The following is a 13,439-nucleotide window of genomic DNA, read 5'->3' as shown; positions in this document are numbered from 1 at the left end:
GGGGATATCTAGATATAGACCTTATTTCACTTATTCTGCTCTATGAAGTAATGGTAGAGATTTGGGAGAAAAAACTTAGTTTGCTTGAGGAAGATTCAAAGATACATAGAATTTGATTAATAAAGCTGTAAACCAAAGCAGTTGGTGTTCCTGAGTTCCACAGTACCATTGCTTCAGAGTAATCTCTTGAAGTTCTATGGAGAGAGATATATTTACATTTGGACACACTTAAGTAGGGTAGCTTATGTGATCTTTAATTCCAGACTTGGAGATTCAGGTCCTGAAGAACTTTACAGAGGGAATCCCTACAAGAAACTTGGTTTGAGGCCGGGCGCGGTGGCTCAAGCCTGTAATCCCAGCACTTTGGGAGGCCGAGGCGGGTGGATCACGAGGTCAGGAGATCGAGACCATCCTGGCTAACATGGTGAAACCCCGTCGCTACTAAAAATACAAAAAACTAGCCGGGCGTGGTGGCGGGCGCCTGTAGTCCCAGCTACTCGGAGGCTGAGGCAGGAGAATGGCGTGAACCTGGGAGGCGGAGCTTGCAGTGAGCCGAGATCGCGCCACTGCACTCCAGCCTGGGTGACACAGCGCGAGACTCCGTCTCAAAAAAAAAAAAAAAAAAAGAAAAAAAGAAACTTGGTTTGTTACCATTGTTGTTGATTTTGTTTTGATGACATGGCAGCGTGGGACAGGGATGGGTTTTCTCTCTGTTGACTTATTTTGTAAATATGCAAAACATGTTGCAAAAGTCAAATTTTATTTTATTAATTAATTTATTTATTTGAGAGTGGGTCTTACTCTGTTGCCCAGACTGGAGTGCAGTGGAGTGATCTCAGCCCCCTGCAGCCTTGATCTCCTAGGCTCAAGCAATCCTCCCACCTCAGCCCCTCGAGTAGCTGGGACTGGGACCACAGGCGTGCACCACCATGCCTGGCTAACTTTTGTACTTTTTGTAGAGACGAGGTTTTGCCATGTTTCCTAGGCTGGTTTCAAACTCCTGGGCTCAAGTGATCCACCCACCTTGGCCTCCCAAAGTGCTGGAATTACAGGGATAAGCCATCGTGCCTGGCCAAAAATTATTTTTTAAAAGAAAACACAGAGAAGTCTTGCTTTCATTCCCCTCCACTCCATCCCCCCATCCCATTCCATAGGAGTAGACCCTTTTAATTGGTTTCTGGCCTATCCTTCCAGCACTTCCTTTTGAAAACATAAGGAAATACATATATATGTTCATATCCTGCTTCTTACCACCCTTTTTTATGCAATAGGTAGTATACTGTATACCCAACTCTAGACCTGGAGGCAGTGATTCTATATAGAGTTCCACCTCCAGGAGATCACTTTATAACAGTATATAGAAGCTTCTGGTTTGAAAATGTCAGAGCTTAAAGAAGGAGAACAACCACTTAACTCTTCAGAAAGAAGTAATATTCCGTTGCTCCTTTTGAATAAAAATTGAACACAGGATATTGTCTTGGCATTCTGCACGAGGAAGCAGAAAATTAGATTTCCTGGAAATTTCTTCTATACTGAAGAATGAAATTTTATACTCTATCTGACAATAGTAAATATCAAACCATAGCTTAGCTGTAATTGCCATTTTAGTTGTTATATGGATGTGTTTTCTACTTTATTTATTTATTTATTTTTGAGACAGAGTCTCGCTCTGTCGCCCAGGCTGGAGTGCAGTGGCCAGATCTCAGCTCACTGCAAGCTCCGCCTCCCGGGTTTACGCCATTCTCCTGCCTCAGCCTCCCAAGTAGCTGGGACTACAGGTGCCCGCCACCTCGCCCGGCTAGTTTTTTGTATTTTTTAGTAGAGTTGGGGTTTCACCATGTTAGCCAGGATGGTCTCGATCTCCTGACCTCGTGATCCGCCCATCTCGGCCTCCTAAAGTGCTGGGATTACAGGCTTGAGCCACCGTACCCGGCCTCTGTAGGCTTTAGATTGGTTTATATTTATGTATGGACTATTGATTGTAGACTTTTTGTTTTCCTTTTTTTTTTTTTTTTTTTTGAGATGGAGTTTTGCTCTTGTCACCCAGGCTGGAGTGCAATGACGTGATCTCAGCTCACCTCAACCTCTACCTCCCGGGTTCAAGCGATTCTCCTGCCTCAGCCTCCCAAGTAGCTGGGATTACAGGCGTGTGCCACCATGCCCAGCTGAGTTTTGTATTTTTAATAGAGATGGGGTTTCACCATGTTGGCCAGGCTAGTCTTGAACTCTTGATCTCAGGTGATCCGCCCGCCGCAGCCTCCCAAAGTGCTGGGATTACAGTCATGAGCCACCGCGCCTGGCTGATTATAGACTTTTGATTGGTATTGACAAGGACCCATGAGAAACAACAGAGAAGTCGTCGAGAGAACAGACCCTGAGACTAATAGTTTGGCTCAAGCCCTGGCCCCCTAACTTCCTACCAGTTTGACCTTGGGCAAGTTACCTGACATCTTTGTGCCTCCATTTTCTATTTGTAAAAGGAAGCTAATAATAGTGCCTACCTCAAAATAGAGTTATTACAATTATTAAATGAGTTAATATTTGTAAAGTAATTAGAAAAATGCCTGGCACTTCAAAAGCAGCCTTCATTTATTCTTTGGAAATAATTTTCAATGAATTCAAGGTTTATATGTAGCTTTTAGGCATATATACATAAATGTCACTGTAAACTGTAGGATATCCGATCTTTAAAATTTTTTGGTTAAATTTCATCATAATATGGTAACAAATCACATTTATTGCTTTTAGGTGTTAGTGATAAAACAGTTTGTCAGTTTTAGTCCCTTACGTAATGGAACGGAGAAATACGATGAGCCCAGTGGGAGAAAGCCGGAGAGATTCTTGTCAGTCTCTACTTTCACCTTTTGTTTCTTTTGAGTTACTAAATGTTTTTGACACTGACTTTTGCCTACGAATAGTTTTGAAGTACCAATAAAAATGGGTTCTCACCCAAGTGAGAATAGTTTTGCTAAAAAGGTAGAAATAAAAGAAATTGAAGGGGCAATTCTACTTGATGGTAAAACAGTGATGTTGTTATGTGCTATTCACCTTTTAGTTTTCTCCTCTTCCCATTAGTTCTTTCTGTATAGTTTAAACTGAATCTGGAATTTTCTTTTTTTTTTTTTTTTTTTTTTTTGAGACGGAGTATCGCTCTGTCGCCCAGGCTGGAGTGCAGTGGCCGGATCTCAGCTCACTGCAAGCTCCGCCTCCCGGGTTCTCGCCATTCTCCTGCCTCAGCCTCCCGAGTAGCTGGGACTACAGGCGCCCACCACCTCGCCCGGCTAGTTTTTTGTATTTTTTAGTAGAGACAGGGTTTCACCGGGTTAGCCAGGATGGTCTCGATCTCCTGACCTTGTGATCCGCCCATCTCGGCCTCCCAAAGTGCTGGGATTACAGGCTTGAGCCACCGCGCCCGGCTGGAATTTTCTTAATAGAGAATTAGCTTTACATGATCAAGTACTGTCCATTTAGTTACTCTGGAGACTATGACTTCCCCTCTCAGCTCCTCCAAATGGTCTGGAGTGAAGAAGGAATCATTTTTGTTTCTTCTGTAACCCAAAGATTAGCTATTTTTTCTTATTTTTAAATTTTTATTTATTTTTATTTTATTTTATTTTAACTTTTTAGAGATTGAGTTTTGCTCTTGTTGCCCAGGCTGGAGTGCAATGGCACAATCTCAGCTCACTGCAACCTCTGCCTCCTGGGTTCAAGCAATTCTCCTGCCTCAGCCTCCCAAGTAGCTGGGATTATAGGCATGCACCACCACGCCTGGCTAATTTTGTCTTTTTAGTAGAGATGGGATTTCTCCATGTTGGTCAGGCTGGTCTTGAACTCCTAACCTCAGGTAATCTGCCCACCTCGGCCTCCCACCTCCCAAAGTGCTGAGATTACAGGCGTGAGCCACCATGCACGGCCTGGTTTTTTTTTTGTTTGTTTTTTTGTTTTGAGTTCACGATCTGTTTGTTTGTTTGTTTGTTTGAGATGGAGTCTTGCTCTGTCACCCAGGCTGGAGTGCAGCGGCTCGATCTTGGCTCACTGCAACCTGTGCCTCCCAGATTGAAGCGATTCTCCTGCCTTAGCCTCTCGAGTAGCTGGGACTGCAGGCGCCCACCACCACGCCCAACTAGTTTTTGTATTTTTAGTAGAGACAGGGTTTCACCATATTGGCCATGCTGGTCTCAAACTCCTGACCTTGTGATCCGCCCGCCTCGGCCTCCCAAAGTGCTGGGATTATAGGCATGAGCCACCGTGCCCAGTGAGTCCATGATATTCTAAAAGGATTAGCTTTTATTGAATAAAATACAAAATGAGGAAATGAAACTTAATTTCGGGTTTTCTTTTGTCCTGTTGATCTAGGGTAAATAGTTTTACTGTACCTTTGCTTCTCCTTGTGTAATAAAGAGTTTTTAATATTTACTTCTAATATTGTGGTTAATGTCAAATTATAGCTGATACATGTATCTAATTTGGATTATCTAGTAGTATTCAATAAAAGTATATTATACATGTGAAGGGGTATAGAAACTGATAGTAGACAAACAGGCAGATGTATTTCTGAAATTTTTGTGTAAATTATCTTTAGATGAATGGAGTCTTTTTTTTTTTTTTTTTTTTGAGACAGGGGCTTGTTCTGTTTTCCAGGCTGGAATGCAGTGGCACCATCATAGCTCACTGCACCCTTGAACTCCTGAGCTCTAGAAATCTTACCCTCATAGCCTCCAGAGTAGCTAGGACTGCATGCACATACCACCATACCCAGCTCATTTTTTAATTTTTTGTACAGACATGGTCTTGCTTTGTTGCCCAGGCCGGTCCTGAACTCCTAGCTTCAAGTTATCCTTCCACCTCAGTCTCCCAAAGTGCTGGGATTACAACCATAAGCCATTGCACCAGGCCTGATGAATGGAACCTTTTAAAGTCACTAATAGTCCAGGCACTGTGGCTCATATCTCTAATCCCAGCACTTTGGGAGGCCAAGACAGGAGGATCACTTGAGCCTAGGAGTTGGAGACCGGCCTGGGCAACATAGTGAGACCCCAAAAGAAAATTTAGCAGATGTGGTGGCACACGTCTGTGGTCCCAGCTACTTGAGAGGCTAAGATAGGAAGATTGCTTGGGCCCAGGAGGTTGAGGCTGCAGTGAGCCATGTTTAGGCCACTGCACTCTAGCCTGGGTGACAGAGAAAGACCCTGTCTCAAAAAAACAAAAAAATATAGGCTGGGCGTGGTGGCTCATGCCTGTAATCCTAGCACTTTGGGAGGCCGAGGCGAGCAAATCACCTGGGCTTGGAGTTTGAGACCAGCCTGACCAACATGGAGAAACCCCATCTCAACTAAAAATACATGTGGCACATGCTTGTAATCCCAGCTACTCAGGAGACTGAGGCGGGAGAATCGCTTGAACCTGGAAGGTGGAGGTTGCAGTGAGCCGAGATTGTGCTATTGTACTCTAGCCTGGGCAACAAGAGTGAAACTGCGTCTCAAAAAAAAGAAAAGTAAAAAGTCACTAATGTAAAAATATGTAATGAAGAATTGTTTTTAGAATGAAATCACCCCTGTTTGATTTGTTTATAAGTTTGGATTTTTTTTTAAAAAAGGATTTGTGTCTGTGAATGACAGATATTAGTAGTATCATCCTCTAAGTTTATTTCATGTTCTCATAACAATTTATATGTGGTTAACAGCATTTATCACATCTTTTATAGCTTTTTTTTTTTTTTGAGACAGAGTCTCGCTCTGTTGCCCAGGCTGGAGTGCGGTGACACGATCTGGGCTCACTGCACGCTCCACCTCCCGGGTTCACGCCATTCTGTTGCCTCAGCCTCCCGAGTAGCTGGGACTACAGGCGCTCACCATCACGCCTGGCTAATTTTTATTTTTTTTGTATTTTTAGTAGAGACAAGGTTTCACCGTGTTAGCCAGGATGGTCTCAATCTTCTGACCTCGTGATCCGCCTGCCTCGGCCTCCCAAAATGCTGGGATTACAGGCATGAGCCACACCGCACCCGGCCTTTGTAGCTATTTTTGTGAAACTCTGTCTCCTTGATGATGAGTAAATCAGGACAGGAACAGGTAATATTAAACTCTCTGTGTCTGGCACTAATTGTTGGATAGGCGTGGTGGCTCGCTCCTATAATCACAGCATTTTGGGAGGCCATAGTAGGAAGTTTTCTTGAGCCCTTGAGTTTGAGACCAGCCTGGGCAATAAAGCGAGACCCCTATCTTTACAAAAACTTTTTAAAAAATTAGCCAGCCATGGTGGCACGCACCTATAGTCTCAGCTACTCAGGAGGCTGAGACAGGAGGATCACTTGAGCCCAGGAGGTCAGGGCTGCAGTGAGCTATGAGCATGCCACTGCCCTCCAGCTTAGGGGACAGAGCAAGACTGTCTAAAACAGGACAAAAACGTAAGTTTGCGTATTCAGGCTGAATAAATAAGGGCATGAAAGCTGTGAAACAGACAATTTAGAACAGTGCATAATCCTTAAATCATTTGTTTTGGGAGTAAATGAAACCAGTTGCCAAACTTGGAGTAGTGGTGTTTTTGTAATTTGGGGACTAAATATTTGGAACTTGAAAATATTTTTCTTTAATTCTAAAACTGTGGTCATGTTCACAGAATAGACTAAAAATACTCAAGCCGGCGGGTCCTGTTTGTTTGCTTTAGTACTTACCACTTAGAACTTCGTGGTTAAATAAATCATCTTTGGTTCAAATCTGAGATCCATCTATATGACCTTTTGGAGAGTAAGTTACTCTCTTGAACTAGAGGTTTCTTCTTCTGTAAACTAGGGGTGATAATATTTGTATTGCAGAATTGTGAAAAGTAAATAATGTGGTAAGGAAAATAAAGTACCTAACATGGTTCTGGCACAGAGTAAATTCCCAATAAAAGTTAACTTCAGCCTTCTGGTTTTCCTTACCTCTTCTTCCTGCCTGTATATCATCTTACCCAGATTTTTCGTATCTCTCAAGATGCACCATGGTCCAGAATGGCCTACTGTTATTCTCCCCCAATCAGAATTCTTATCTCAGCTAAATAGTAGGAAAAAAGATGATTCACTCTGATGATTAAATAACAGTTTTTAAAGACATGCTTTTTAAACTTGTAAGTCTTTGGTAATTTATTTGCAATATAACAGTTCATTTTAGCAAAAATCAGTCAAGGTGAAAGAAGGGTAGTCTTAGATTTGTGGGATACAGTGGCTATTCCAGGAGTCAGTTCTGTTTTGTTGCTACTTTTCCTTCATGTGAGACTACAGATTGTATAAAATCATTCAGGTTTTTATTTTTCATCTATTTTATTTCATTGTTTTATAATGAATTACAATCACAGCTTTGTGTAGGAAGATGGAGAGCAGGGTAGGAGCCATATGTGAGTTATTTTTAAATGCCTGGATTTATTTGATTGTGGGCATGTAATCTTATTCTGGAAGCTAATATAATTTTGAATGTAATGAAACCACACTGCAGGAGAAATCCCACAAGTTCTCAGGAGGAATAGCATTCTCTTCCAGACAAAGAGGAGATGCCATTCTAAAGAGAACAGGCTCCACCCCCTTGCTTACTTTCTGCCTCTATCCTTCTATCCTTCTGTCCTTCTGGTGAAAGTAATTGACTATATTTATATGGTTTTTCTTCCAGATGGTGGGCTGAAGAGGTTGTGCGAATTAGATAAGATAAAGATAACAATCATGTGAAAGGACTGTAGCATGCAGAGTTGTTTGTATTTGAAATAAAAAGCAAGATTTGCACTATGGTAATAAAAATCTTCAGCCTGGGCCGGGCACAGTGGCTCACACCTGTAATCCCAGCGCTCTGAGAGGCCGAGGCGGGCAGATCATGAGGTCAGGAGATTGAGACCATCCTGGCTAACATGGTGAAACCCAGTCTCTACTAAAAATACAAAAAATTAGCCAGGCATGATGGCATGCACCTGTAGTCCCAGCTACTCAAGAGGCTGAGGCAGGAGGAGCGCTTGAACCCAGGAAGCGGAGGTTGCAGTGAGCTGAAGGTTGCACTCCAGTCTGAGTGACACAGTGAGACTCCGTCTCAAAAAAAAAAAAAAAAAAAAAAAACCAAAACCTCGGCTCATGGCTAAGTGACAGTATAGGATAGGTGTCTTTCCTAATGATGTGTAGTTTTACTGAGCAGAAACCCTGGCAGAGCTAGCTAGATGATGCATTGTCCTGGGTTAGGTACCTGGTTACAATGCTAATTCTGTGTAGTTGGGTTTTTTAATCCCCTCATGCTCTAGGAATAGAAAAGTATTCAGCTAAAAAGTCTTCCCACAAACACACAGCCAAAAAAAAAAACCCATAATCTCCTAGTGATTGATTTTGACAAACTTCCTCCCACCACTGACAAAAGTTATGCCTATTAATTATTCACGTCTTAGTGAGAATTTAATCACATCAAATAAACATCTATAGGAAAAGAATAAATTCCTAGAATTTCCTAGGGATGGGAGTTTTTATTGAAACTGAAAGAAGGCATGAGTGAGGTAGTCCACGATGGATAGCTAGACATCACCTTGAGAGTAGAAGGCACCTTGGGTGTGGTGTAGGGGGAGCAATAAGGCAGGAGTAGGAGATTATTTATAATGGAAGGGGAGAAGATCGAAAGACAAACTTTGGAGTTTAGCTTGCCATTCTGGTGGTGACAGTGGGCCACTGGAAATCCTATATGATGTCTTTAGCCTGAGTTGAAATACAAATGCAGGTTGAGCATCCTTAATTCAAAATCTAAAATGCCCCTTTGAGCATCATATTGGTGCTCAAAAAGTTTCAAATTTTGGAGCATTTCGAGTTTTGAATTTTCTCATTAGGGGTGCACAAATGTGTACTAGTTTAGAAGTCCTAGGCAAATCCAATATAGCCCACTCTTTTTCCTTCTGTTTCCTTCCTATCCTCTATTGGAAGAAGGTAGAAAAGAAAAATAGCGCAGAAGGAAGTAGAAGAGAGAATATAGCTCCACTCTCCTTCCCTATTCATTTTTATAGACCTCTGAATGTTTGCTATATATAGTTTTTTTCAGCAATGGAAAGACAAGTGTTACATAGTTTAAGTGAAACTGACTGAGTTTTGTTAAGTGAACGGTACTCCTTACTGGCATCATAGCGTTAGCAAAGTTAACAGTTATGGTAGGTCAGTACATTTATATAACACCCCTGAAAATAAATATGCTTGGGTTGTGTGTGGTTTACCTAGTTGAAGCAAATTGTTATAGTGCCTCATAGTTACTTGTTGAATGAATGAATAATAGTATAGGTGGGGAAATAGGTAGTACGTATGTATACAAACATAAAAATGATAACAAATTGTAATAAATGCTAGGAAGAGGAAGAATAAGGTACTTGATGGAAAATAACAGGATGACAGAGAAGGACTCCAGTGTTTTTCATGTGAACCTTGCAAACTCCTAGTTTTGGCAATGTATTGATGTTTTAAAATATACAGTAAACAATTTTCATATTTTATGGCACTATTAAAACTTGATAATCATCTATGTTTTCTCCTATTTAACTTTTTCTTTTAGCATTTATTAGCCATTCAAACTGTTTATTCTCTATATATGAAATTCAGGGTGTGTTTTAGTTTTTATTAGATCATTGACTATAAACATTTGTTTATATTTCAGCTGAATGAAAAGACCCGTGATCTTGTAGCAAATACACATAATCACTCATCTTACTGCCTCCTTTCATGCTCCAGTTCAGCCAAGTACAGTGATTTAATTATATATATGTGTAGACTTAGTTGGCAAAATATATTTTAAAACTATATTAGGCTGGGTGTGGTGGCTCACGCTTGTAATCCCAGCACTTTGGGAGGCCGATATGGGTGGATCACCTGAGGTCAGGAATTCGAAACTACCCTGGCCAACATGGTGAAACCCCGTCTCTACTAAAAATACCAAAAAATATTAGCCGAGCGTGGTGACATGTGCCTGTAATTCCAGCTACTCGGGATGCTGAGGCAAGGGAATTGCTTGAACCTGGGAGGCAGAGGTTGCAGTGAACCGAAATTGCATCACTGCACTTCAGCCTGGGTGACAGACAGAAGCAAAGCAAAACAAAACAAAACAAAACTATACTAATGGGTTTTGTAGTATTTTCATAAAAATCTTTTTTTTTCTGAGACAGGGTCTTTCTCTGTTGCTCAGGCTGAAGTGCAGTGGCATGATCAAGGCTCACTACAGCCTTGACCTCCTGTGCTCAAGCTATCCTTCCACCTCAGCCTCCCGAGTAGTTAGAACTGTAGGCACGTGCTACCACACCTGACTTTTTTTTTTTTTTTTTTTTTTTTTTTCAGAGACAGGATTTCACCATGTTTCCCAGGCTGGTCTCAAACTCTTGAGCTCAAGCAATCTGCACTCCTCAGCCTCCCAAAGTGCAGGGATTATAGGCATGAGCTACCACACCCGGCCATTTTTCAAGACTTTTAAATGCTAAATTTCTATTTTGACTGAAATATGACCATTCAAGTTCACCTAAAGTGGCTGAGGTGAGAGGATTGCTTGAGGCAAGGAGTTTAAGACCAACCTGGCCAACATAGTGATACCCGGCCTCTATTTAAAAAAACGAATTTACCTGAAGTTAATGGGGTGGTAGCTTTCACAGAAATCCAGAATTTTTTTTTTTTGAGACGGAGTCTTGCTCTGTCACCCAGGCTGGAGTGCAGTGGCCGGATCTCAGCTCACTGCAAGCTCCGCCTCCAGGGTGCATGCCATTCTCCTGGCTCAGCCTCCCGAGTAGCTGGGACTACAGGCACCCGCCACCTCGCCCGGCTAGTTTTTTGTAATTTTTAGTAGAGATGGGGTTTCAGCGTGTTAGCCAGGATGGTCTCGATCTCCTGACCTCGTGATCCGCCCGTCTCGGCCTCCCAAAGTGCTGGGATTACAGGCTTGAGCCACCGCGCCCGGCCGAAATCCAGAATTTTAATTGTGAAAGTTCCTGCATCTCTTTTAAGAAAATGAAGTAGTCATCCGATATGTACTCCTTTTGTCGTGGAAAACTTTATTGTAAGTTATGTGACAGAAGACCAACCCAGAGCAAGAAGGAGAAAATTGGATATATATAATTATATTATTATATATATAAAATAATATAATTTGGTTGTTGATTGAAAGCTTCCCTCTCTCTTAAATAGGGGAGTGGGAGGGAGCAGAATCTTGCCTATTTTTATCTGCATTCCATCATGTTAAGAATATCATGAAGGAAAAATTTTTAAACCCTAAGTTAGTCCTATTTATGGTATTTCACCAAAGCTTAATGTATTCAAATGAAAGAGTTTTTTGTTTTATCAGAATAAATGATTATATTTCTGCTCTTAGAATTTTTAGATAGTATTGTCTGTGCTTTACACTTCCAATTATAAGTCTTAGCCCTAAAAATCTACTTAAAAGTTTACTTTCTTTTTTTCCCTTTTGCATTTATTACTACTGTATCCCAGAAGACATTTTGGCAGGTGATTAGAATAAAAGATAACAGACGAGTGTCTTTGCTTTTCACCAAGGGAACGATATTCCTTATTAATGAGGCATATTCTTTATTAATGACTAGAAAAGGAATATCATTGATAGCAGTATCTTAATATGCTATTTTGGGAGTTTCTAGAAATCAGCTGAATTCCTTTACTGTTAACTGTAGGCAGGTATTAGAATCTCTTATCCTGCTCATGTGGGTGAAAACTGTGGCATAGAGGACTGACTTTTCAGCCGCAGGCTGCCAGAATATAGTGGGCCTTGTAAGGGTGGGAGTCCTTCTGCCAGGGAGCTCTGTTCATGCTTTTTGTTTGACTTTCATTTCACTTTATCTTGAATGTAGGTTTGCCTTATCTGAGAATTCACAAAAAGGTGATTTTTAAGTGGTTTAGTAAAATCACTGGAGTGTGGGGTTTGCCAGATTTAGCATACTCACAGCATGCCTAATATATCTGAAATATTGAATAGGACATATTTACACTAAAAAATTATTTGTTGTCTGAAATACAAATTTAACTGGGCATCCAATATTATATCTGACAGACCTACTAGAGTAACTGTAATTTATCATCCAAACCAGAACAGTTTTGAGAGTGAAACGGGGCACTATTCATAATTATGCCAGAACAGCAAACATAAACTGGGACTATCCCAGAAAAATTGGAAAGTATAGACAACCTAATTTATATAAGGGGTTTTGAACTAATTTTTAATTATGGGTTTTAAATTTTCATAACCAAGCACATCTCTATGTCATTAACTTGTGTGGCTGTGAATCTTTGTAAATGTAAAGTGTATTGCTTTGTAATTTTTTTTTTTTGAGAGACAGGGGTCTCACTCTCACCCTGGCTAGAGTGTAGTGGCACTATCATAGCTCACTGTAGCCTCAAACTCCAAGTGATCCTCCCGCCTCAACCTCCCAAGTAGCTGGGACAACAGGCATACACCACCACACTTGGCCAATTTTGGGTGGAGAGACAGGGTCTCACTATGTTGCTCAGGCTGGTCTTGAACTCCTGACCTCAAGTTATCCTGCCCCCTCAGCTTCCCAAGTAGCAGGGATTACAGATGTGAGCCACCACATGCTTTATAATTTTTGTATTAAAATTTTGATTAGGGCACCTTAAAAACTATGGTGAGCTAACTGCTGGCTTCAGCCTTGATACTTGGTTAAAGTTCTCCTGGTGGTAGGAGGCTACCACAAGCACACGAGATTCTACAGTTTTGAATTTTTAAAATTATTTCTTCTTTACAGTTTTATTTTGTTTTTGTTTTTTTTGTTTTTTGTGGTTTTTTTTTTGAGACGGAGTCTCACTCTGTCACCCAGGCTGGAGTGCAGTGGTGCAATCTCAGCTCACTGCAACCTCCACCTCCCAGGTTTAAGCAATTCTTGTGCCTCAGCCTCCTGAGTAGCTGGGATTACAGGTGGCTGCCACCACACCCAGCTAATTTTTGTACTTTTAGTAGAGATGGGGTTTTGCCATGTTGGCCAGGCTGGTCTTGAACTCCTGACCTCAGGTGATCCACCCACCTCGGCCTCCCAAAGTGCTGGGATTGCAGGCATGAGCCACTGCCACCAACCTCTTTACAGTATTTTTATATGTGTACTTTACCATCAGCAGTTATAACTTCGACAAGAAATCCCATGTATTTTCTTTTTTTTATTTGGCTTACGCCTTCTCTTTCAACTTACTACTTTTTGTTTTTTGGGGGATTAAGTAATAACCTATTATTCATATTTAGCTTCATTTTCTTAATTGTATAGCCTTTTATCATCTTCCCTTGCTTAACCCTTGACTAATTTCATTCTACAAAATCATCTATAAATATTTGAATACCTGCTATATGTGAACTACTCTCCTAAGTACTACAGTAAATATGACATGGAATAAGACTTGGACCATATCCTCAAAAAGCGTATAGTCTGTACTTAATATAGAGGTCTCTCCATAACTT

The 13,439-nt window shown here is 41.1% G+C and overlaps 1 protein-coding gene across 2 annotated transcripts in view; it reads left to right on the top strand.

The window, feature by feature from the left end:
• SLC30A4 (solute carrier family 30 member 4) overlaps positions 1 to 13,439 on the top strand; it is a 46,407-nt gene that overhangs the window by 18,106 nt on the left and 14,862 nt on the right. Inside the window, exon 4 of one of the 2 annotated variants that reach the window (XM_025390712.1) lies at positions 4,642 to 5,203. The exons of the other annotated variant lie outside the window; for it this stretch is intronic. Coding sequence (XP_025246497.1) covers positions 4,642 to 4,667 — 26 coding nt within the window. The 3' untranslated portion in view covers positions 4,668 to 5,203. Of the gene's footprint in view, positions 1 to 4,641; positions 5,204 to 13,439 lie in introns of those variants that run through there. 2 annotated transcript variants of the gene reach the window in all.

The sequence above is a fragment of the Theropithecus gelada genome, chromosome 7a, assembly GCF_003255815.1.
Source record: "Theropithecus gelada isolate Dixy chromosome 7a, Tgel_1.0, whole genome shotgun sequence".
NCBI lineage: Eukaryota > Metazoa > Chordata > Mammalia > Primates > Cercopithecidae > Theropithecus > Theropithecus gelada.
This window is presented reverse-complemented; position numbering and strand designations above follow the sequence as displayed.